The 26210-nt window shown below is 44.8% G+C and overlaps 2 protein-coding genes across 2 annotated transcripts; one reads left to right on the forward strand and one right to left on the reverse strand.

Moving 5' to 3' along the window:
• The first annotated feature begins 5150 nt into the window (after positions 1-5150).
• LOC142140707 (dicarboxylate carrier UCP2-like) lies at positions 5151-12068 on the forward strand. Its single transcript, XM_075198515.1, has 8 exons — positions 5151-5286; positions 6465-6620; positions 8482-8705; positions 8863-9067; positions 10307-10501; positions 10822-10923; positions 11148-11328; positions 11565-12068. Exons 3-8 carry the CDS (start codon positions 8580-8582, stop codon positions 11677-11679), a joined length of 924 nt encoding a protein of 307 aa, XP_075054616.1. The 5' UTR covers positions 5151-5286; positions 6465-6620; positions 8482-8579; the 3' UTR covers positions 11680-12068.
• A 3586-nt stretch (positions 12069-15654) lies between these two features.
• Positions 15655-23803, reverse strand: DNAJB13 (DnaJ heat shock protein family (Hsp40) member B13). Its single transcript, XM_075197902.1, has 8 exons — positions 23655-23803; positions 21825-21928; positions 21043-21204; positions 19717-19874; positions 19089-19202; positions 17518-17631; positions 16904-16980; positions 15655-15912 (listed from the first exon to the last, which is right to left on the reverse strand). Exons 1-8 carry the CDS (start codon positions 23720-23722, stop codon positions 15759-15761), a joined length of 951 nt encoding a protein of 316 aa, XP_075054003.1. The 5' UTR covers positions 23723-23803; the 3' UTR covers positions 15655-15758.
• Between the last annotated feature and the right edge of the window lie 2407 nt (positions 23804-26210).

The following is a 26210-nucleotide window of genomic DNA, read 5'->3' on the forward strand; positions in this document are numbered from 1 at the left end:
TTCAAGACCAAGCGCAAATGACATTTTCGCCAGCCTAGGATGGGTCAGGGGGAGGGAAGAGGCTTCTGCACGTAGTCACTGTACAGTAAGGGGTGCCAAGTTGGAGCGCACGCAGCAGCTTCTGATTCAAGCGCTGCGCATCTCTGTGGTACGTGATTTGTAGCGTTATCACTTGCACCAGCTACAGGTCGGGTGTAAGTAGGGCCGGATTAAGGGAATGGAGGCCCCTGGGCTAAGGGGGCCTCCATTTCCCTATGAGGCCCCCCCCCAGAGAGGGCCCCCGTGATCCGAGCCGCCTCCCCCCCCCCTCAACCCCTCGACAGCATTGACCGATCAATAATGCTGCTGAGCACTTTCAAGGGCCCGCTGGATGCCCGAGGCCCCTGGGCTGTAGCCCAGTTAGACCTCGGGTCAATCCGGCTCTGGGTGTAAGTGCTGAGTCATAGTGAAGACGGCTGTATACAGCTAGAACATGTGTTTCCAATCAGGAGCATCTGTCAAAAGGATTTTATGTACAGGAGACATTAATAACATCCTGATAAATACACAATAAAAATTATTTAAAAAAAATATGTATTTTAATTAATGATTATTGTATTAATAGTGGTTAATGCATATAATAATTTTTTCCCATACGTTCTGATGGTATTTTATATTGGACTTATGCCTTGTGCGTATCCTGCAGTGTATATGTCTGTCTGCATACAGCTAGTACCATATAGCCACAGAGTACTTATACCCGTATTCAAATGGAAACGTTTCCCGAGATCTGCTTGTACTTGAAGACAGGCGGACTTACGTGCAATTACCGTCCATTTAAAAAAACAACGCAAATTGTGTTCACTTTGCGTTCCTGGATGAATCAGACCCGGGGACTCTAACATAGACATGGGGGTCTGATTCGGAATGAGATGATCACCCGCTTGCGTAGCGTAGCGTAGCTTTTTTTCGCGCTGCGCATAAAGTGAACCTGCACCACAGCAGCTATTCATACACTTTTGACTTATGCTGCAATTTTTCATGATAACTTGATTTGAAAGGGAAGTTAATCACTCAGCAGGAATAAAACTAAATATCTGTACGCCATAAAATCAAGTCTATCTGTCTTATGAAGCAATACACTCCAAAGACTGGATTTATGCAGCGAGGTTGCTTTTCATATCCAAAGTGTTGACTCTGTACAAAGTCGCCCTATGGACTGCAGAAGTGATGATGCAAATATTACATAAGTTGTTTATCCCTGCTGTAATATCACACCAGCCACTCCCTGTAGGGTCAGGTCTCATCTCCTGCTCTGCTATTGGCTGCCTGGGAGAGAGGCGCTGTCCTGCTCCTCCAATGGGAGGTCAGCTAGTGACCATGCCAGAGTGGACAGTAAATCCCACTCTCCACTGTTGCGTCACAGCTGTGGTATTAACCCCATAAATGCCAGGGACTACTAAAGTGTTACAGCCAAGTTTTATTATTATTACCATTTATTTACAGAGCATCACTAATTCTGCAGCGCTGTACAGAGAACTCACTCACTTCAGTCCCTGCCCCATTGGAGCTTACAGTCTAAATTCCCTAACATACACACACAGACTAGGGTCAATTTGATAGCAGACAATTAACCTACCAGTATGTTTTTGGAGTGTGGGAGGAAACTGGAGCACCCAGAGGAAACCCATGCAAACATGGGGAGAATACACAAACTCCAACCAGATAAGGCCATGGTCGGGAATTGAACTTATGACCCCAGTGCTGTAAGGCAGAAGTACTAACCACTGAGCCACCGTGCTGCCCATCAACTGTTGCCCAAATATTTTATATATGTGGATATCCTCAAAGTGATTCACTTAGATGAACCCTACTGGTGGGAACATATACTTATATATTTTTACTGTTTTAGCTCATTTGGAACCAAACATAAAAACAGAGGGATGATATTCTGTTACAGCAGCCTAGAAACAAGTCTCATAAAGTCATATTAAACAAACTATTAAAGTGCCAGAAACTCATGAGGTGAACTCTGCTTCAAATCACGTGTCTCAGCCAATCCCATGACAGGATCTTATGGTGCGGTACTTGTCTCCCGTCAGTTTGGAAATTAAGTTAGACGGACATTATTTTAAGGTGCACTCGTCACTTACATACAGAAGAGGCAGCCGTCTTGTAGGCTGGAGCACTATACAGAATAATGCCATACTTGCCAACTTATGGCAAGTATGATCCAGGAGCTGCCGGGGCAGGTGGGCGTGCAGGGGGCGGGGCTCCGAAAATTGTGTCATTTTGGCCCCCGCCAAAATGACACAATCGTGATGTAATGATGCAAACATGTAATTTTACAGCGGGGGGTGGGGCCAAATGCCGCGATTCCCGCTGAATCGCAGCATTTTGGATTTAATTCTGCCCACTTCACTAGGAATTGGGCAGATGCAGGAGACTGTCATACTCTCCTGGGAGTCCATGAGACCCACCCAGAATTCGGGAGTCTCCCGGACATTCCGGGAGAGTTGGCAAGTATGAATAATGCAGCCTGACAATTTGCTGGGAACCAGCGTCACTGAGGCACGCTGGGATTCCTAATGTTTCATCCCATAAATGGCTGCCTCTTCTTCTCTTCTTATACCACCGCGGGGCCCACAGTTCGCTAGTTCCGCCTCTGCTTGGCTGGCGATGTTTCCATTAACCCCTTCACTTAAGATGATATTTACTAACGTCACGTTTGGAGCGCCCGTCACACTGAAAGACATTATTAAGTTCTGCTCAAAACACTGGAAACTGTTTGTACAATGAGAATGAAGCAGAACGCTGACATAAAACGGAGGGGTTTGGTCCACAAATCCAAATTCATCAAATATATGACAGGCGTGACTGTATTATCTACAAATCCCTATTTATGTGTATTACTCTCATTATTATTGTTATCTTATATTTATAAGACGCCACAAAAGGTCCGCAGCGGCAGCGTACATCTACGGCAGGGGCTGGCTGGTGGTTTTATCCTGGGGGGGGGAGGCAGACTGGGCTCAGCTTCCTATTAGGAACATATTAATAGAGAATAAATGCAGTGACCCAGCCCAAGGTAGACCGACCTGGGGGGCTAATGCCCCCCCCCCTCTAGTTTTATTATTTATAGTATGTAGTCACATGATGCAGACAGAGGTGAAGATCCTCTTTCAAGATGACGTTGTTAGTGTGAGAGCCCATCTGCGTCAGGTCACCTTGTTGGAGAAGATTCACAATCTGACCAATACGAGCAGTTAGAACCTCTCGTATATTCCAGATATTATACAGAATATTACTGGGCTCACTATACAGAGGTTTCCTAATATGATTAATGGTTCTAGTGCTTAAAATGTGCTCCTGTATTCTGATTTCTGCATTATAATGGTGTCACATACTCTAGAGACTCTATGGGATAGCTGCTCTAGTTTTTAGAAGACTTTTGTTTGTTTTAATGGTGGTGCACTGTGCATTTTGTAATATAAAGGATTTGGCGAGCACGGTGGCTCAGTGGTTAGCACTTCTGCCTCACAGCACTGGGGCCATGAGTTCAATTCCCGACCATGGTCTTATGTGTGTGGAGTTTGTATGTTCTCCCCGTGTTTGCATGGGTTTCCTCCGGGTGCTCCGGTTTCCTCCCACACTCCAAAAAAACATACTGGTAGGTTAATTGGCTGTTAACAAATTGACCCTAGTCTCTGTGTGTGTGTGTTAGGGAATCTAGACTGTAAGCTCCAATGGGGCAGGGACTGATGTGAGTTCTCTGTACAGCATTGTGGAATCAGTGGCGCTATATAAATAAATGGTGATGATGGCGAATCCCTGACCGTCTGTATTTTCTATATATAACCTATATGATACCACAGATCCCCCGGTGCTACACACAGACTATAGATATACTGTAGTAGTAGATGCTGCAATGACCCCAGGCTGAGCAGGGGCAGGTGGGCAGGTGGGCTGGGGGGTAGGGGGGGCATCTGCCCACTGGGCCGGTCGCTGGGCCGGGGGGCATCGCCCCCCCCGGGCCGCTCAGAATCACGGCTGTTAGGGCCAGCCGCCCCCCCCGGAAGTAAAATAAATGTGATGCGGCCGCCTGTGCGGCGTGTGCCCACCGGGCTGACGTCCGTCAGCCCACGCCTGGTTGGCTACCTTGGGCTGGGCCACCTGCACTTGTTTTTACTTTAAAATGTTCCCAATAAGCTTCTGAGCTGAGTCTTGCCCCCGGGGCTAAGATTTTCCGGCCCTCCCCTGAGGCTGAGCGCTCACCTTTGTAACACAAATCTATGCAACAACATTTTAAACATTTCATTGTCTCTTAAAGGTCTGTTAAATCTATAGGACAAAAGAACAGGAGCCTCCTGAGGTTTGCTCCCTGCATGGTAGGTAGTGCTGAGACCATGGCTGGAATAGAGAATAAAGCTTTATCTATTTACAATACAGATAAAGGATTTCACTTATTCTAGAAACCTTGAGAAAATATTGTGAACGTCTGAATACCGGGCTGTGTTTTGCCTTAATATAAGTATAAGGACAACAAGTTATTGAAGAACATAAAACATGGTCAAGTTAGAGACGATCAACACTTCCATTATGCCACCCAGTGGTAATACTGTGGTACTGCAGCTCACTAACAGCGCCAGCATTAGCTGTGGCCCCGTACAATAAACAGTATAAAATATTAACATACAGGCTGATAATAAGATGCCTGCACGTGAGGACTTGCCATCTAACACAAATAATTAGGCAGATAAATAAGAATAATTGAGGCTGTACACATGATTACATCTTACAAGACACAAGTAGGAAATATGTGGAACTACAAGTGCCAGCAAGCCCTGCCCTTCACAGATTGCCTACTTCTGTCTGGCAGGGCATGCTAGGTTGCCTAAACCTTTTATAGTCTATATATGTCTATATATGTTATATGCCATTGGTGCTTTATGTTTATTTAAAATATTTAACAATATATATAATGATATCCTGGATACAGTGTAGCAGTTGAAGCACAATTCGTGTAGACTTCCTCCTAATCACTACACAGGGGTTAGATAGGAAACCACCTGCTGGTTGGAGGGGTGAGTGGCTGTAATGGGGAGGGGAGTGGGAGTGTTGAGTACAGACCCTCCCCAACCTTCACTCTATATAAAGTTGCCGGCTCCTGTCCTCTGACTCAGCCCATTACAGCCAGAAGACAATCTCTGTCTCCCCCCTTCTATCTCTTAGTAACCCCCCATCTGCTCCCCCCCCCCCAGGGTCTATCCCCTTCCTGTAATACTGATTCCCTTTCTCTCCATACAGGTAAGTGGCTCCACGTGTTGCCTTCTGTCCCTCTCGTTGTATGATTGTGGTTTCCTCTTTGTAGTATTATTCTCCCGCAATGTTCTATATTAATAGATCTTATGCTGCGTTTTATTGTTGCGTTCTCCGCTGTGGGGCGGTGATTAGTGATGTGAATGGAGAGTAATCTGTGGGTGCAGATGATGGATGGTGATTATCAGCTCCTCGGTCAATGTCTAATTTTGTATGTTGAGTGTTTTTGTTGTATCGGTTGTTTTACTGACATCTGCGCGTTCTGCGTCTTTGTCTCCTGTGTGTGGCCGTCCTCACTGCAGAGTGTGGGTGGATTGCTGCGATTGTGAGACTGTATAACTGGTGGTATCCGGATGCTCTCTACCCCCAGCTGGAAATCTCCTGCATACGATGTCCCTCTTTTATATATTCTATTTTTAAACTACAAATATCGTACAGTATATACCTATGTGTTCTGTTATTCGAACAGTGTCTGGCAATGTATTGTGCTACAGGGTCCTATAGTGGGGGAGAGTAATACAGGAGTGGGGGGAGGATATAAAGGAGTTTAGTCTTTTCTCTTTATGGTAATTGCACATCTGCTTGTTCAACAGTTGTGAACTGTCCCTAATTCCCAGGGACTCTCCCAAGCTCTATTCTCAGAAATATCTGTATCAATATTGATGCAGGATGCTCCTTATTCTGATGCCATTTACTATCTATCTTGGCCTTAATTTCATATTTGTTGAAAGTGGTGGGGGGTGTATTTAAAATGTAAAGTGTTAGTAAAAATGACCAGATTGTTGTGCTCCAAGGTTTTCTATGACGTAACTCATTGTGTTAATGGAAACTATAGATTAAAATATTGATGGATTGTCCTTGTGACCCCCCCCCCCCCCCCCCCCCATATTGTCTCCTAGGTTTTTGTTTCTGATTCACCCCAACTGTAAATTATAAACATATTAGAAGTCACCAAGGGACAGTATCATTCTGGAGTTCCCAGGTTGGGTGTTTGATATGGAAGGAAGACCTGTAATCTACAGAAGGGGCACTTATTTCATTAATTGGCAAGCCCCATCATGCCTGGTTGACAATGTCTGCTGGGATTTGTAGTTCTACCGTTTGCATACCTGTGCTATGAATATTTCAGGTCCTATGTAACTGACTGAGCTCTCTTGTTGTTTCAGGATAAGTATTATGTTTATGCAGCATCTTCGTTACCAACAATTTTCTATGGAAAGTAAAGGGTATCGTGTATCCACGGCCGGTGGTAAGTGTGACGGTCGAGACGCCTTCAGAGAAGCCTGATCTCCCATCTCCACCACCTGGAACACTTGAGTAAGGTAACGTCCTCCCACGGCTGATCTGAAGCCTTTACATTTGGGTTCTCCTGGGTTTAATTCTAAGACTTGCTCTATCTTCAGTTATTCATGTATTGGTCCCTTTAAGAAACTGAGGGGTGGGGGGGGGTATAGACTTGAGGCATTTTATGAAAACTGGTGAATGAGTAACTTCAAAAAATGTTGTTACCCATTGTACTGTATTAATGTCCTGCGCTAGTGACAATGTCTGGTTGCTATGGGATACAGCGCCAGTTCTCCAGTCACACGCACCAGTTTTTTGGATGGTCTTCTATGTCATGTCTCATTATTTAGCCTCTACTGTCTATTCCATAATACCTTCACTTTGCCGCTGAATTTCATAGTAAATACACAATGGCCGTTTCCTCTTACAAAGCAGCAGCCTTTTCTTTGTAACCTGATCCGTGACTCCTGTTGGTAACACATCCTCGTTATCACACAGAATGTAAGTCATAGGTCCCAGAGAGGGGTGTGGGGTGTCCGTCTGAGCGTTCAGATAACCACTCTCTTTAAATTACTGGGTGATGGGGTCATCCTTGTTCCTATCTTGTGGCTGAGGAATAGCAAAAAATAGTAGTTTTTATAGTAGGTTGTTTCAATCTCTTAAATATTGTGCACACAATGTAAAATTAATAAAATACCCAGAGATACTGTTCTATAGAACAATGATTCTCTTCATTGGAACAATTGTACTAGGACGACTGTCGGTTGCCGTGGTCACAAGCCTACAGCCTGTGCTGTACAGAGACATGTTGTTCTGACAGTTCATGGTTTGCGTTCTTTCATTAAAGTGTTGTTCAAATTTCCGAGTACTCTGGAGCTGCAAATCTGCTAGAATTAAATGCAGAATACTGTGATCATTTTAGCTGTCAAAAATAAGTTATCAAAACCCTTCCCCCCCCCCCCCCACACGCTCTTAAAATACACTGTTTTATTCAGGTTTTTTTCTTGTTGATGGATATTTCAAGCAAATGATGTGTGCTCAGTTTGTTTACTTTGCACAATGACTATATTGGTATTTAGTCCGTGTAATTTGCTTCCTGCCCTGGATTTGAACATTTTAATAAAATTTGTTAAAATAAGGTCTCTGTTTAACAAAATGAGATTCTTCATTCTACATTTGCCTTTATTACTTAGTGACTTTATTCTAATCTCTATTGTATGAAGTAGTGTGGTAACTGATAGACTCTCAGACAGCGATGCACCAGTTTGATAGTATTCCAAAAACATACTAGTAGGTTAATTGGCTGCTATCAAATTGACCATAGTCTGTCTGTGTGCATGTTAGGGAATTTAGACTGTAAGCTCCTATGGGGCAGAGAATGATGTGGGTTAGTGCTCTGTACAGCGCTGCGGAATTAGTAGCGCTATATAAATTGATGGTGAACCCAGGCTTGGTCGGCCTGGGGTTACTGTGGGCTGGTCATCCTGGGGGGCACTAGAGGGCTGGTCGTCCTCGGGGTTACTGGGGGTACTAGGGGCTGGTCTGAGGGTCTAAACATAAGTGTTGCCTTCAGCCTTGCAGAATATCTCGTGACTGCAGCATCTTCCTGCTCTCAGTTTGGCCCCTGCTATGAAACCATCTGATATTCAGGAGATTGCAGCCATCAGTTTGCTTGGTACTAGTTACAGGTGGAAAAATATCTGCATCCATTGTGTGGGCGAAAGATACTTTACAATATGGTGATTCCAATGAAGACTGATCTGCACAATAACCATCTTAATCAATGTACCATGAACTGGCGGATATTTAAAATTAATCCTTGTTTATTACTGTAAGTTAAATCTAATTTTTTGACCCAGTGCACTAATTTTTTTTTCTTTTTTTTTCTTTTGGGTTTAGACTCCGGCAGAGTTTATCTGCCTTGTCTTATCACTACAGCTTCTCCCCGGATACTCCAGTTTTTGTCTTTGGGTATTTACACCACACACAACCTCAAGATGGTTGGATTCAAGCCCACAGACGTCCCACCGACCGCCGCAGTGAAGTTCATTGGCGCGGGTACAGCAGCTTGTATAGCTGATCTGTTCACCTTCCCTCTGGATACCGCCAAAGTCCGACTTCAGGTTGGTTCTCATGATCTATGTTCAAAAGTCTTCTAAACTCTTCTAAAATGCCAGATCAGTTAATTACTTGACCATCCTACACCTAAAAATGGTTCATAATTATTAGTACTCTTCTCTTGTATAGAGAACGTGAATTTATTTTAACTGTTCTCTGCAGATCCAAGGAGAGAACAAGATGTCAGTCAGTAAAAGTGCCCATTACAAGGGTGTCTTTGGGACCATCTCCACCATGGTCAAGACGGAAGGGCCGAAGAGCCTCTACAACGGGCTGGTGGCCGGTCTCCAGCGTCAGATGAGCTTCGCGTCTGTCCGTATTGGACTGTATGACTCCGTCAAGCAATTCTACACCAAAGGATCTGAGCGTAAGTAAATCTCCCCCGTTGAGTTTTGTCTGGCAGTTAGTGACTCTTTGAAAACAGATATGACCATGTTATAACTCCAACACGATATGAAGCACTATCTGCACCTCAGGATCTACTGTACACTTAGCAGGTTTTTTGCACCAGGCAAGAACTCTCATCGTTCTGTCTGAAAGGGCCCAACTGATCAATTCTCTACCGCAAGTCGTCTACATAGTCTTACTGACACCCCTGCCTGGTCTGCAGGTAGACCTGGTTTCAGAGATGTAAACAGGAATTTGTTTAGTTATGGCTTACCATAGGAAGAGCATGAATGCTTGGAATACATTGTTTTATGTCTTTAGTGTTTCCATCACTGCCAGAGGCAAACGCAGGATTTCTAAAGGGAGTTTTCTACACCACGCCACCAGTGGGCGTGACCAGAATGCATGGGGGCGTGGCTATAATAGACGGTGCTTGGCTGCTCCAACTCTTCCTAACCCCATAATATACATGGACAATGCTACCTGGACTACTGTTAGGTGCACGCAGCTCCCTTTTCAAACAGAGCCGAGTGAAGCAGGGGCACTATAGTTATACAAGAATACAGTGCCCCAGGCTTGGAGGGGGGTTTCCAGGCACTAGGAACCCCCCCCCCCCCCTCAGTTTGCCTGTGCACTGCCTTACTATAATGGTTTCCTTCATTAAAATGCTCCTGTCCTGCGCTCACTCTAGTCCAAGGGTCTATGCTGGAAGGCTGATATGTGCTCCAATCCTGCCAGGCCAGTCCTCGTCTTTGTCTCTTTCATAAAGCCACAATACGTAAGGCTTTGTAATGCACATACGTTGGGCCTGCGATCCTTACATCTCTACACGGTTACAGCACTAAACTCTTCGGAATTCAGTTTTAAAATTCATGAGATGTCCAGCTATTTGCTAGGAAAGTGTGAGGACACTGAGGTGTCGAATGCGTTCCTGGTGAATTGAATATTGGATCAGTCCATACAATGGCTGCCTGCACTGTGGTGTGCTTGTCAATGAGTAGTAAGATGATGGATGTCGGTTAAGCCCAGGGTGACAAGTTTTGGTGGAAGGGTAGAAGTATCGGTGCAGGTGGAACGCTCATCGTGTCCATATAACAGATTTCTGCCTAATTTGGCCATTATGGAACCATTCCATGTCGCTGTTAATCCCAGAAATGGTATGTCCTACAGCAGACCCACGTAGGCTTCATATAACTTTACGTGGTCTCTTTCCCCACAGATGTTGGCATTGGGAGCAGACTGCTCGCCGGCTGCACCACCGGAGCCATGGCTGTTGCCATCGCTCAGCCCACAGATGTGGTGAAGGTGCGTTTCCAGGCTCAGGTCAACGTCTCCAGCTCTAGAAGATACAAGGGCACCATGGATGCCTACAAAACCATCGCCAGAGAGGAAGGCATGCGCGGCCTCTGGAAAGGTTTGTGTTGACAATTTTTATTTTCCAGAACAAATGATACACAATGCACATATGTATCTGCGAAGGTGCTTGGTCTGTAGATGGAAATAAGGAGACTGAGACCGAATCAATATTCTGTGTCTTGCTGGGACCTAGTGATGTCAGATGTGGCATGTTTTAGAGTTCCTAGTGAGACACTGAATATTGGTTCAGCTGACAAAATGGCCGCATTCACGGTGCACAGCACTGAGAAATGATCACCTCCTAGAAGGAGAACTGGAACCAAAGTTGAGCTGGGTGAGTTCTAGGATCGTGTTTAATACTGATATTAATGTCCCCAGGTACTGCCCCCAACATCACACGTAACGCTATTGTGAACTGCACGGAGCTGGTGACCTATGACCTCATCAAGGACGCACTGCTGACCTCCAACCTTATGAGTGGTGAGTCTCCTTTACTTCTCATTGCGTTTCTAACATAAAAACTCCTGTAAATTCTGTTTCCCTCAGAAGAGGAATGGGTATTGTAGTGTCTACAGTCTTGCGTTTGGCTGACTGGAAGCCGCCATGATTATAAAGTGGGTGGTGCTCTGCAGTTTGGAAGTCACATGACCTAGTCATGCTGTTTCCTGTGCCGTACAAATAACGCATCACTTGCTGTCTTGCAGACACTCTCCCATGTCACTTTACCTCGGCATTCGGAGCTGGTTTCTGCACCACTGTGATTGCTTCCCCCGTCGATGTAGTGAAGACAAGATACATGAACTCTGCCAAGGGACAGTACCAAAGTGCTCTCAACTGTGCCCTTTTCATGTTCCGAAAGGAGGGGCCCAAGGCTTTCTACAAGGGGTAAGTAACCGTATTTATAATGCTGATACAGAGGGTTCACTGCATTGAAGAGACATCTTGATTAATAGGTCTTGTAGTAATTTTAAACTATGTGCTATCTGAGAATAGTCTTAAAGTCCTTCCTGGAATATGAGTTGACTTTGTCCATTAGTGAGGTCACATGACTGAGATGCAGCCAATAGGAAGGGGATGTGGAGATTGTACTCTATGTATTGACGGCTCCTCTCTGCACACAGATTCATGCCCTCTTTCCTGAGGTTGGGATCCTGGAACGTCGTCATGTTCGTGACGTATGAACAGCTGAAGAGAGCCATGATGTCAGCCCGTGCCTCCTGGCAGGCTCCTCTGTGAGCCTGGTGCCGCGCTCGCCCAGTGGGCTCTGTGTTTAGAACTAGCTGCGTTGCTACCTCTTCTATTGTTATCTGTTTCCTCCAGCAAACATCCCTGTGTTCTTAACTTCCTTTCTGGCCTGGTGGAAGTGTGGATTATGTTGTGACCACCAGTCTCCCCCCTCCCCAAGAAATAACCACTTTTATAACAACCTGTCTACAGGGCTCTATTCAGTTGACTCCAGGAATAGGTAACATTTGACACTAAACATTATATTCTCTCCTCAGCTGGTGACTGAGGATATCGGCTCGGTCTTGGTGCCAAATGTTACCAATTCCTGCAACTTTTTAAAATCTTTTGCCGACAAGTCCTTCCCTAGATTATTTTACATATTAAAACTTTACACTGGCTTTTACTCTGTGCCTTATTGTGAAATAAGTTAGGACAGAACGGGCCCCCATTCTGAGAACTATGAAATAATAATACTTTGGTCTTCTGGCTGCGACCATTTTATCCCCATTACGTCACCTGCACCACGGAGGCGGCCATCTTGTTGGTTGAGCCAGCATTGACGTTGCAGACTCTCTTCACGAAGAACTAGACTCCTCTTAGTGCCGCTAATGACGCCAGTTACTAGTTGATAGACTGATTATTGGCCGTCTCTGTGGGTCATGGGCAGACCCTTAATAGAAAGGCACAAATACCTCGGTAGACCACCAGAGCATCATGAAACTTTTATTACCTGGTAATCCTGTGCCTAATCCTTGAGGTGATCTTAATTCTAACAAAAGTGCAGGTTCCTCTCTAAAGAGGGTTTATCATATCAAATTCCCATGATTCAGCATTCCTAGAACATGTTTTTAATTTCTGTGAATAGTCAGCTTGTCTGGTTACCTCTGCTGGGTCTATTGACACGATTGTTTTCAAGTTAGATCTTGCTCCATTTCTGCACATCTGCAATACCCTCCCCCATCTCATATTGTGCATTTCTGAATCCGTCATCTGTATGGACGAAGCGTACTGTCAGCAGATGGCTGCTTCTGCTTTTCTGACTCGTCTTAAGCGACCGTCACATTCCACACGGTGCTGACGTGATCATGATTCATCCGTTTCCTGCTCTGCAGGTGGGCAGAGAACCGTGTGTCACTGAGCGTCGGTCTGTTCATCCAGTTACACTTCCCCTCTGTAATCTGACCAAATGAGCTGCTGTTCACTAGTTTTATCTTGTTTGTCTTCTGTGTAGATGACTCTGCATTATTTCTAATAAACTCAATGTACAAAAAAACAGCCTCATCTTGTTTACATAGAATACAGATCCTTAGGGCTTGTCGTAAACTAGTCTGATAGCTGCGGCCTGTAGAACTATAGTAATTACTACTTTGTGGCATCTGTGTATATTGATCCTATGTATGGAATATAACCAACCATGGCCTTATCTGTGAGGAGTTTGTATGTTCTCCCTGTGTTTGCGTGGGGTTTCCTCCGGGTGCTCCGGTTTCCTCCCACACTCCAAAAACATACTGGTAGGTTAATTGGCTGCTAACGTATTGACCCTAGTTTGTGTGTGTGTGTTAGGGAATTTAGACCATAAGCCTCAATGGGGCAGGGACTGATGGGAGTTCTCTGTACAGCGCTGCGGAATCGGTGGCGCTATATAAATAAATGGTGTTGATATATCACTGAATATAAGGCTCGAGCCATAGTTTGATCAAGCTCAAATCAACCAGTGTTCAGCCTAATTGGAGATGAGTGTCAAGAAGAAACACTAAAACACTAATTTACCATGGGAAGACACTTGTACACAGTGGAGGTGGCCTTTTTGAGGTCTGAGCAGATGTTCACAAACTGTCTCAGTGATGTCATCAGTTCTTGGTGCATTGGTCCTTCTCACAATATGGCAGCCTCCAGTATTTAACAGATGGAGCATTGATAAACTATGCAGACTACATACAAAGACAAACATGGTGGATGTGGTCATACACCGGGGAGACAGGAAACATGGCTGTTTACCATGTATGTAAACTAGGCACACGGTTAGGGTTATTAAGGGGTGGGACGGTTTTACTTTGTGGTTCACCTAAAAATCTTCCCAGGAAATGCTGGCGATGGTATTGGATAGAGAAGTATTTGCATATTGGGTACATAATGGCCACTTACGGACGTGATCACACCGTGTCTATAAGCCTGGATTATAAAATAACTTCTTATATTGCTACAATAAGGGGACTCTGTACCTAGGTGAATATCCAGCAGGCAGTTTATTACTAAAACTTATTAAGCATTTGTTTCACCGGTGTGTTAAAGTCCCTGTTTTCATAGAGCGTCTCCCAGCTGTGACTGACGTAACCAGACTTCAGGTAAACAAGTTGCAGGTTCTCATGATGATTTGGCCACTAGAACAGGGCTCTGGTCCTGTTCACTGATGCTGGGAATCTATAACCTGGAGTTCAGACATCTGTAACTGAATTAGTGGGAACGGTGTCTGACATTTTACTGAATTTGGCAACCACAAAATTAAGGGCAGACTTCTAAAGAGACTGCAAACTTCCTGCAAAAGGGGTTATTTATGGTTTAATCTCAAAATTTAGAGCCCAATATTGGAGTCCTTAGAGCAGTGTTGGCTAACCTGTGACACTCCAGGTGTTGTGAAACTACAAGTCCCACATACCCTTCCAGCAATAAGCTGCTATATATATTGGCAAAGCATGCTGGGACTTGTAGTTTCACAACACCTGGAGTGTCACAGGTTAGCCAACACTGCCTTAGGGGTTACTCCTGAATCTGCAAAACTGCAATCCCTCTGACAATCCCACAACTGCGGCGATGTAAATACAACCATTTATACAGGGAGTGAATGCATTAGTATAGAGGGGCTCAGACTCGGTCCTGGAGCTACAGACAGGTCAGGTGTTCAGGATTCCTGGCTGTAGAAACAAGTGGGATCATTACTGGCCCAGAAAAATAGATTCACTCGGTGGATCCCAATTTTTTTCAGTTCAAGGCGCCCCTAGAATCGTCAATTTTTCAAGGCACCCCTAAGCCAAAATAATTACCAAGTAGTCCCTCGCCTTGCTTACCACTGGCACCCCTGTGAGATTGCCGTGGCACCCCAGGGAGCCTAGGTGCACAGTTTGGGAACCACTGGATTAACTCATTATTAAAGAAATCCTAAAAACACAACTGTTTGGTGGCTCTTGAGGACTGAGTTCAAGCATCTCTACATTAGTCTGCAGGGACTGCTAAACTTTCCACCTGCTGGGGAGGGTGGGGGGTGAATCTGGGCAGGGTGGGTTAATCCTGTTGCATGTAGGTTTGTGCCAGATATTGGGCTTACACCTGCCTTCCAAAAAGCTTTTATGTTGTGGGACACAAGATTTAAATGAGCCTAAGAGTGGAGATTGCGCGTGTACAGGGATGTTTCCAGATTGTACGGGGGACACAGTGACCCTCACATTTTTCAGGTCCTCGTCTGAGCCGTAGATCAGCCTATACCAGTGATGGCTAACCTGTGACACGCCAGGTGTTGTGAAACTACAAGTCCCAGCATGCTCTACCAGCTAGTTATCTACTGGCAAAGCATGCTGGGGCTTGTAGTTTCACAACACCTGGAGTGTCACAGGTTAGCCATCACTGGCCTACACCATTAATAGGACGCCCCTTCACCTTTCAGACGCACTTCATATGGGAAAGAGCATAAAAATATTTTTGATTGTGTTCGTCTCACATCCTATTAACAGTCCTGCTGTCCTCTCATGATTAATGGATATCATAAATGACCTTGCACCAATCATTACTATAGTAGGAACAAGCAACCGTTTGAATTAATGAAGGGTGACCCCAACCTGCCCATAGGGGGAGGGGGGAGCTTGAAGTGACTCTTTACACTATGCTCCCTTTCATCTGGACCACACTGTGCGTCTCCATGTTCTACAGATAATAAAGGACCTTTTTATGGCCCGTTTCATTTTACCTGATAATAAATGGAAGTTTGCAGAGTAATGTTGCAGGTAGATCTTTAGTTTTTTTTTATTCCACTGATTCTCAGAGTCCAGCTGTCAGACCAGATACCAATACAGTGAATACTGGATAATATAACGTTGTTAGCACAGGAGCGCTGTCTGCAGGAGCTGCTTCTTCTGGGGCGTCAGGTGTTCTGGGAAGTGGATGTCAAACTGGATGATCAGATCTCCCCTCTGATTGGGGTCCTTGGACAGCCGCATGCCCTCCCCGGGGACAACTTTACTGTACTTGGGGCTGTTGACAGAAACAAAGTGACGTATCTGTAGTAGAGGTTATATCGGGAGATACGTTTATTATGGTTGTAAGATTATAATTATTTCAGAGCCGGTATAGTTTTATACAGCTCGGCGCAGAATGTGTCAGAGTGTACAATATGTAGTATTTGGGGAGCTGTCACTGGCACATCTCTGGTAAGTGCCCTAATTAGTGATCCATCATACAGAATACCCTGTCAATCTTATAAAGTTCTCACACTGAACAGTATTTTATAATTAGATATATATATAATATAATATATATATATCTGTAATTAAATAATTCAGGCCAGGCAATGCAGCTTATGTGTCCTGATGACATATATACAATATAATATTATACTTAATAAGCATAATCCAGTCTGACAGCTTCTGCCACTAAGAAGCTGCATTACCATCGAAAGTCGTGATTTTGGAGTCACTTTATAATGGCTGCAGAATGAGGGTGTGACCAGACGCACCAATCAGGAGCTGCAATATCTGTGATGGAAGTATCTGATTGGTGCTCCACATCACATCCCCTTAGTGTCACATAATCTCATTTTAGGTCAGAGGCAGTGAGATGGACCTCAGAACCGTGGAAAAGGAAGCTGCATGGAGGAGCCCATGAAGCTCAGGGGAGGAGCTAATTAGTACCCAATGGTAATGCTGCTTTAAGAGGACATAGCATCTGTATCTTGTATCACTCAATGGCTGCACTAGAGCCTGAGCTTAAACAACAGGCTTGCAGGGGAAGGATAATGAAGGTTGTTACAAATAGATTGAAATAAACTGGTGTGCTATGCTTTGCTATTTGAACCTTTTGTCAAATTCCAGCAGTTTGTGGTCATTGTCTAAGAGATGTGAGATGGGTTTTTTTTCTTTATATTTTTGGATTAAGTTCTTTAATTGGCTGACCTGTCAACCCAACACCTATCAGATGCACAGGTGTCTGAACCCTCCTCTTACATATACAGAGAGTACATACTTACTGCACTATGTCATTAATAGGGATATTCAGTAGTCTCTCGTCTAATGTTTCCACTTCCACTGTACAGCCGATTAGAGCCTGAAAAACATTAGAGATGTCTCAATGGCCGCCTATCGTTAAGCTTTGGTCCCCTGCTGGTCACCGTGTGCAACTACACTGTGAATAAACACATCATTAGCAAGACTGAGAGGCTGGTTTACAGATAATGATTTCTATATTGAGAACAGTCAGTTATGTGTCCACAATTTTTTCTAAGGCAGCCAATCAGTTCACAAGGAGCCAGTGACATCACTGAGACACGTCATAGCTAGTATATGATTGGTTCCTAGTGGGTGGACAGGCTGCATTCTCATGCTGATAGGATCAGTCCACCAAATGCCAGTCTCAATGTACTGAATAAAAGAAGTACAGATAAAGGGGTATATCCCTAAATAACAATATATAATGGATGTACAAAAGTGAAGCAATTTAGTGTAATGTAGTCTTCTGTTTTTATAACAGTCTTACACTAATACCATAATGTCTGTACTATATTACAACATATCACTGCAGACATATGTATTACTGTCTATTAGAGGCACATCCCCACCTATCAGGATCCTCCGACGCTTTTACCTTTCCCAGTTCGATGTTCGCATTGTAGATCAGATCGTCCCCTTGTCTTACAAAGCGCGGGTGAGGTTTCTCCTTCACTATGAACACAATATCTGCCGGGATAATGTTGGGTCCCTAGAAAAAGTATTCCTTCGTGATTAACAATACAAAGCATTTCATGGCTTTAGATACAACTCTTAGATTGTTAGCCGTGTGGTCCAGGTGCTGATACAAAAGTGTGATCATAACATATTAGTATTATTATTATAGAACATTGTGATTTTGATTTTCCTACTCTGTAACCAGTCTTAGGATAAATCATGCAGTGGAATAATCCGTTACTGTTCCATTTAGAGAATTCCAATATGGATGTTCTCAGTTAAATGAATACTATTTGACCTTACTCCTGATTCTGCTCTGTCACCTGCCCTGGTACATCTTATGTAGAAGCAGAATGTATCACCTGAGCAGCGCCCTGGGTAAGCATCTCCCATAATGCACCTGGTTATGTGTGTCCTGCACTTATATATATGTACTCATGGATATACTTCTGCAAGACTTACAGGTTTGAAAAAGTAGAGATGTTGCCTATAGAATCAGATTCTAGTTATTTATTATATTCTATAAAATGACAGCTATAATCTGATTGGTTGCTATAGGCAACATCTTCACTATTTCAAACCCGCAGTTTAGTAAATATACCCCTAAGTGTAACCATATATCTGATAAGATTGGTTTGCAGACATGGGTTAGTGCATCGTTCATGCTTCTGAACATTTGGTACAATAGTCTGCACCCAGATCTGTATCCTGTATCCTGCTCCATCTCACCGTGTAAGGATAAGAGGAAGATAGGAACGGAGATGATGTTCAGATGCTTCAATGAAAGGAGCCTCTATTATGAGAGACTGATCACATCCAGGACCCCTCCAGATGAGGCTGTGAATGGTGTAGTACGAGCAGCACGGTGGCTCAGTGGTTAGCACTTCTGCCTGTTATATTTGTACACCAGGATCTCGGAGGAGTAACGGCTGTGCTTTGACTTAAGAGGCGCTGGCTCCGACAACGGACTGGCTCAAGCTAAATTACTAATTGCCATTTCCAAAAGTGAAATGTACCCTATCTATAGAGAAAGACCTCTACATGTCACAGCCCATTCTGCTGCCAGTTAGGTATTTTTAGGCACAATTGGCCTCTAAATGCAGCTTTATTGGTCCGAAATGACCATGGTGGCTTAGTAGTTAGCACTTCTGCCTCACAGCACTGGGGTCATGAGTTTAATTCCCAACCATGGTCTTATCTGTGTGGAGTTTGTATGTTCTCCCCGTGTTTACGTGGGTTTCCTCTGGGTGCTCCGGTTTCCTCTGGGTGCTCCAAAAACTACTAGTAGGCTAATTGGCTGCTATCAAATTGACCCTAGTCTGTGTGTCTCTGTGTAAGTGTTAGGAAATTTAGACTGTAAGCTTCAATACGGCAGGGACTCATATGGGTGTGTGATCTGTACAGCGCTGCGGAATTAGTGGCGCTGTATAAATAGATGATGATGACGATAGTAAAGCCAGAACTCTGCACAATTCTATACATTGTTCTCACCTGGTCCCCTTCATTGGGAAATGTGATTCTGGTCCCTGGTTTCCAGCCAGCGCTCACATCGATAGACAGGATCTTATCCCGTATGCTGGATGTGTGACCATCTTCATTCATCACCTGCAGGTCAGAGGGAGATCAGCCTGGATACAACGAATGTGTGTGCCCACCTCTACACTGCTGAGACCCTATAAGGTGCCGTTGAGCTTCCATCTGTTCTATGTGACAGACAGTAGAAGGTGACGGGGTAATACCCAGGGGTAGGTGATGTCTGAAGGTGAACACCCCTTTTCATCAGATATTGTAGAATATTGTGTATTAAAATGTCCTTGCTGTATAAAACACATTATTGTGACCCTACAGTCAGTTATACTGCTCTGCAGTCACCTCTGTAGGTGGTCTGGGGCTTTTACGTGAAGTCGCTGTGAAATTCCCGCACTGCGTGTAGAGAGAAGCAGGCGAGGGTCAGGTCTGTGTATGGACCATATAGGACTAGTCTTATGAAGACTGTGGACCAGCAGTTTTTATATTTAAAGCTACAGTCATATCTTTTGCTAATAAAGAATAGATTCATATAACACTGGAGTCCAACATTAACCCTGTGTTCCTCAGTCTCCCACAGATCTGCTCGTACCCTGCGTGAAATCTTAATCTTCTTTGTGCAACCAAAATACAAGTCCTCCAGGGAAAGGTAGAGATCTCTCGCGATTGGTGGGTCCTGTTTCTTCTCCCCTCTTCCCCGCAGACCTCCAAATCCTGTGTTCACTTCAGAGCCATTTGGTGTGAAAAAGTCTTGAGTGGGGATAAAGTGAAATAAATGTCATTACTTTTACATTTCTCCATCCACTGGTGGTAATTGTATAATTCTCACTGGTGACAAAGCCACTAAGTACTAAATAGTACCTGAAACCTCATTATTACATGATTGTATTCCATGATTACGTCACCTATAATGGCTAAACCAGTCTATGGATCTATTGCAGGAGTGAGACTGCCATATAAAAAGGTAAGTTGTTGCTTAAAGCCCCCAGCTGGCCCTGAAAGCCCCTACTTGGTCCTGAGAGCCCCTACATGGTCCCGAGAGTGCCTACATGGTCCCAAGAGTCCCTACATGGTCCCGAGAGCCCCTACATGGTCCCAAGAGTCCCTACATGGTCCCGAGAGCCCCTACATGGTCCCAAGAGCTCCTACATGGTCCCAGGATCCCCTACATGGTCATGGGAGCCCCTACATGGTCCTGGGAGCCCCTACATGGTCCCGGGAGCACCTACATGGTCCTGAGAGCTCTTACTTGTTCCAGAGAGCTCCTACTTGGTCGCGGGAGTCCCTACATGGTCCCGAGAGCCCCTACATGGTCCCGAGAGCCCCTACATGGTCCTGAGAGCTCTTACTTGGTCCCGGGAGTCCCTACATGGTCCCGGGAGCCCCTAGATGGTCCCGGGAGCTCCTACTTGGTCCTGGGAGCCCCTACATAGTCCTGATTGCCCCTACACGGTGCCAATAGTCCCTACAGGGTCCCGTGATTCCCTAGTTGGTCCTGAGAGCCCTACTTGACCATGAGGGCCCCAGACAGCTGTCACCTTTCTGTATCAATAATTTACTAAATACAATCTCCCACCCGCTGTTTGATAAAAACAGAAAGTGACAAAACATCCTAAATAAAGTGAGGTGATGCTGACACTAGATTCAAAGAACAATAAACCAAATAACATAAAACCTTAGTGTTAATACAATTATAAAAGTAAATATAAAGACACGCCATTGGAATATTCAAATTCACTGTCTCGGAGATTAGAAATTTCCATACTCTGAAAAGCAAGAAATAAGTAAATGGATTTATTGACCTTCCACCTTGTATAAATGTGAGAGATCTGATCTCTCTTATTTCTGAGCTGCACATTTTATACCTGATCACTGTCCGACACCAGTTTTACTGCTGTAACCTGATTCAAGCTCTTACCTGCAAACGGATTATCTCCTCCAAAAAAATCTTTGAAGGTCTTGTCGGGATTCCCGTGATAGACATAACCAGAGGTCCAGGCGTCCTCGCCCCCAAACTCGGCAGGGATCCCACCTTTCAGACCCTCCTCTCCAAATTTATCATATGTGGCCTTCTTCCTGACTGCAGGGAGCACACAGTAACATGCACGTGAGGTCACAGAGACACAGGAAGGAATACGAGAGATGGAGCAGACACAGCAATAACAGTGGGGGAATAAAATGTAAGCTTAAAATGTAAACTAATGCTATGCAAAATTCTTATTTTGTGCAATAAATCCCAATTTTTCCAATATCAGCACTAAACAACTGCTGGAAGTGATGGTTGACAAGCAGTGTAGACAACCTGCAGATGTTTACATGCTGTGAGCCCTAGATCATCATCTGTTTGCAGGGTTCATTTACTGCCGAACTGCGGGAAAGGACACCCACAGTTCTGCTACTTGGGGGTAAAGGGAGTTTCTTGCACAATTACAAATGTTGTACTGGGATTCTTTATTAACTCCTCCTGTGATAAGAATCCAATACTAAATGCTTTCAAACTGAAGGATATGTTTCCATGACAAAAGCAATATGCATCATATGTATATAACATACAGAGTATAACTGGGCAGTTTTTGTTTGTAAAGTCTGAAATGAGGTTAAATTGCACAAAAGATGACAAAATTGAGCTGCGCTTGCATGTGATAGATGACCCCACATTATCTACTAAAATGACGTCTTCCTTTAACAAGTGTAACTTACGGTCACTCAGCACATCATACGCCTCTGCAATCTGTCTGAAGCGGTGTGGGGCTGATGGGTCTTTATTTTTTAATGGATGGTATTTCAACGCCAACTTCCGGTACCTGAATCACAATAAAAGGTTTAAATGATTATTTTGAAAACATTTGTCCTATCTATGATTGGCTTGCACACAGGAGTAAAGAGATTAGTTTCTTAAACATAGCAACCAAAAAATTCTGAACCTCATTGTTCCCTTATCACGAAACGTATCACCCCAAATTATTTCAACAACATGGACAGATTAGAAAATATTCCTCAACTGCTCATAAGGTTTAAATAATCGTCACAATTAGCACCTCTCATGTATTGTCTCCTTTCATTTCTGTAACAGTCATTTGCAGATGATTTATTCAGACATCTGCAGAACATTTCCATGTTCTAACAAACCCCAGATATATATCATATGTAGACACCAGAATTAGTCCCCCCAAAGAATTTCTTTCCTGTACATCTGCAGTTGCTAAAGGAACAAAGTTGCTGCAAACTACATGTCTGATTTACAAAACAAAACAGGTCAAACTTTATGAAAAGGCCATAAATATAATTTGATATGAAATAGTCATAGCTATTTAATCTGTGGCTGCTGAGGAACCACAAACCCGAGCAGGCCCATGCCAGCCTCTTCTGTGGGAATACAAGTCCCAACATGAGTTGCCAGCATCTGTTGTAGAACTACAAGTCTCGGCGTGCCCTGTCGCCTCTATTGCGGAACTACAAGTCTCAGCAGGTACTGTCAGACTCTAATGAGGAACTGCAGATATTAGCATTCCCTGCCAGCCTCTGTTGTGCACTACAAATCACAGCATGACCAGTTAGCCTCTGTTGTGGCACTACAAGTCACAGCATGACCGGTTAGCCTCTGTTGCGGCACTAGAAGTCACAGCATTGCCGGTTAGCCTCTGTTGCGGCACTACAAGTCCCAGCATTTCCGGTTAGTCTCTGTTGTGGCACTACAAGTCCCAGCATGACCAGTTAGCCTCTGTTGCGGCACTACAAGTCACAGCATGACCAGTTAGCCTCTGTTGTGCCACTACAAGTCACAGCATGACCGGTTAGCCTCTGTTGTGGCACTACAAGTCCCAGCATGACCAGTTAGCCTCTGTTGTGGCACTACAAGTCACAGCATGACCGGTTAGCCTCTGTTGTGGCACTACAAGTCACAGCATGACCGGTTAGCCTCTGTTGCGGCACTACAAGTCACAGCATGACCAGTTAGCCTCTGTTGTGGCACTACAAGTCCCAGCATGACCAGTTAGCCTCTGTTGCGGTACTATAAGTCACAGCATGACCAGTTAGCCTCTGTTGTGGCACTACAAGTCCTAGCATGACCAGTTAGCTACTGTTGTGGCACTACAAGTCCCAGCATGACCGGTTAGCCTCTGTTGTGGCACTACAAGTCCCAGCATGACCAGTTAGCCTCTGTTGCGGTACTATAAGTCACAGCATGACCAGTTAGCCTCTGTTGTGGCACTACAAGTCCTAGCATGACCAGTTAGCTACTGTTGTGGCACTACAAGTCCTAGCATGACCAGTTAGCTACTGTTGTGGCACTACAAGTCCCAGCATGACCTCCGAGGTCCAGCCTCTGTCTAGACACCACCTTTGAGGTGCTCTGTGTGGTCCAGGAACAGAAGCCGCCGCCCTGACTGGCTCCTACCTGCGGCTCCTGGCTCTCAGCCCCCCACTGAGTGGTATTTGGGGGGGTCTGGCTCCTGCCTGCGGCTCCTGGCTCTCAGCCCCCCACTGAGTGGTATTTGGGGGGGTCTGGCCGGTATTGGGGACACTTACGCCTTCTTAATGTCGGCATCGGCCGCACTGGGGGTGACCTCCAGCACCGAGTAGTAATCCTGCCCCATGTCTGTCTCCCAGCTGCCCCCGTTGCTAGGGACGCCCGGCCGCGGAGCACCATGGGAGCACCACTAGACCGTTACCATGGAGACCGCAGCGGTAGAAACTACATCTCCCGGCAGGCTTAGAGCGCACCCGGACCACACTTACCCCAGAGCGCAGATTTCTGCCGCTGCCGGGTCCTGTCTGTAGGGGGCGACTGCTCGCATCATAGAAATAGTAATTATTATACATTAATAATACATAACAGCGATGTAACGGAGCTGCAGTTCCAGCAACTGCCATAAGATGGCGGCAGCAGCCTGAGTATAGACGCTGGTTATATGACGAGCCTATTGCAGACACGTGATTCCAGAAGTCCGAGCGTATGGGGCTGGCAAGACATGCTGGGACTTGTAGTGCTACACTTGGAGAGTAACATTTCCAAAGACAAATCTTTAAAACCTTGGACAGTCCTTGGAAATTAGGGACAGCTCATCACTATATATAGTGAATTACTGATCCAATATCTTAATAGGATAACACACCAGGGCATAGGCAAACCGAGGAGGGAGGGGGGGGGGGGGGGGATGGGGGGGGGGGTTTCTAGTGCCTTGAAACCCTCTCCCCTCCAAACCTGGGGCACTGTATTTTTAGGTGGCTGGACCCTGCTCCCGCTTCACACGGCTCTGCTGAAAAAGGGAGAGCTGCGTGCACCTAACAGTAGTACACACAGCATTGCCCCTGTATATTATGGGGCTAGGGAGAGTTGAAGAGCAACCAAGCACTCTCTAAAATTATAGCTACGCCCCCATGCATGCTGGTCACGCCCACTGGCGACCTGGTGTGGAAGCCCCCCACTGCAAATTCTGCATTTGCCGGTGCAGGGGGACACAAACACACCATAAAAGTGAAACAAAGTTGAGGCTCACATGAATGCAGAACCACAGTTATTGTGCCACACACACGATTAGTACAGACATGCACTTAATCAAATGACACTTGTATGCACTGTGTATGTGTGTACGACTTTATTGGTGACTGGATCCTCAACCACCAGGCTAGCAGAAAGCGTCTGGTTTATTATTAAGTGTTTATTTGTAGCTTTACACAATAGGTGAGTAGCAGCAGAGAGCGGGTAGGGAGGGTCTGTTCTTGAGAGTGTGTTATAGTGTATGGAGGGAGCAAAACTGAATGCTCATTGTGAGCATTGTCAGGAGCAGCAGCAAGCCGTGCTGTGTCAGGAGCAGCAGCAAGCCGTGCTCGGTGTGAGCGGTGTCAGGAGCAGCAGCAAGCTGTGCTCGGTGTGAGCATTGTCAGGAGCAGCAGCAAGCCGTGCTCGGTGTGAGTGGTGTCAGGACCAGTAGCAAGCCGCACTCGGTGTCAGGAGCAGCAGCAAGCCGTGCTCGGTGTCAGGAGCAGCAGCAAGCAGTGCTCCGTGTCGGTGGTGGCAGGCGTGTAATATGGGGAATGCTGTTATATTACTGAAATAATTTATTCTTATCACAGAAAACAAAACGTGGTCCCAGTAAATTATCTCAAGCAGTCACAGGCTGTCATGTTGGACGAATCTTCATCATCTCAAGTTATAGTGTTATATTAATCTATCTAGCAACTCCAGGCATAAAAAATTGAATAAAGTTTTATGTTAGAGACGAGTAAAGCAGTTTCAGTGCTGTCTAGGGTGATGCATAACATTGAGCGGATTCCTTATGGTCTCATTAACAGTGTTCTTAATGAAGTGCAGCGAATCGCATCATTGAGGCCACTTTCCCTCCAACTCACTAATCAGTGGGCAGGATCCGGGAGAAAGGGCTGCACTCCCGGGGTACGATGAAACTACCCAAAATCTGGGATTCTGCAATTATAGTTTCTTGCACTAAGCATTATTTTCATGTAGATGTTCTTTTATCTAGTTTGTGCTCCCATCCTTTAGTATATGTGGAAACTTGGTCACACAAGATCTCAGGTTCCAAGGAGACAAAGACGTGGGAGACTCCCAACCTTTTCTGTGTGAAAATATATCTGTTGTATTTTTCTGCTTAGATAGCAGGAATGGAATGTTCTGTACTAAATTGAGATTGTGCCTTTATATAGAAGATACAATGTCACTGCCATCTACTGTCTTAAGCTAATATTTTATTATTTTTACTTTATAATATTGAGCTCACAAATGTATGTAAATTGAGCAATGCCTAGAAATGATTATGCCATGTTATATATGAATGTGGCACTGTACACGAGTACTGTAATCATGCTGCGATTAAAGACACTATTGCAATAAACTTTTTTCTTTTTTTAACGATACCTGGTTCCGGAGACAAAAACTAAAAAGTAGAAAGTCGATTCCCAGGCGAAACTCTCTCCAAAACTTGAAAATTGGTCTGGTCATGAAAAGGCAGAAACCCCTGTGGAAATTAAGGGCTAGATTTACTAAGCTTTGGGTTTGAAAAAGTGGGGATAATGCCTATAGCAACCAATCAGATTCTAGCTATCATTTTGTAGAAGGTACTAAAT

The sequence above is a fragment of the Mixophyes fleayi genome, chromosome 2 (genome assembly GCF_038048845.1).
Source record: "Mixophyes fleayi isolate aMixFle1 chromosome 2, aMixFle1.hap1, whole genome shotgun sequence".
NCBI classification, from domain to species: domain Eukaryota; kingdom Metazoa; phylum Chordata; class Amphibia; order Anura; family Limnodynastidae; genus Mixophyes; species Mixophyes fleayi.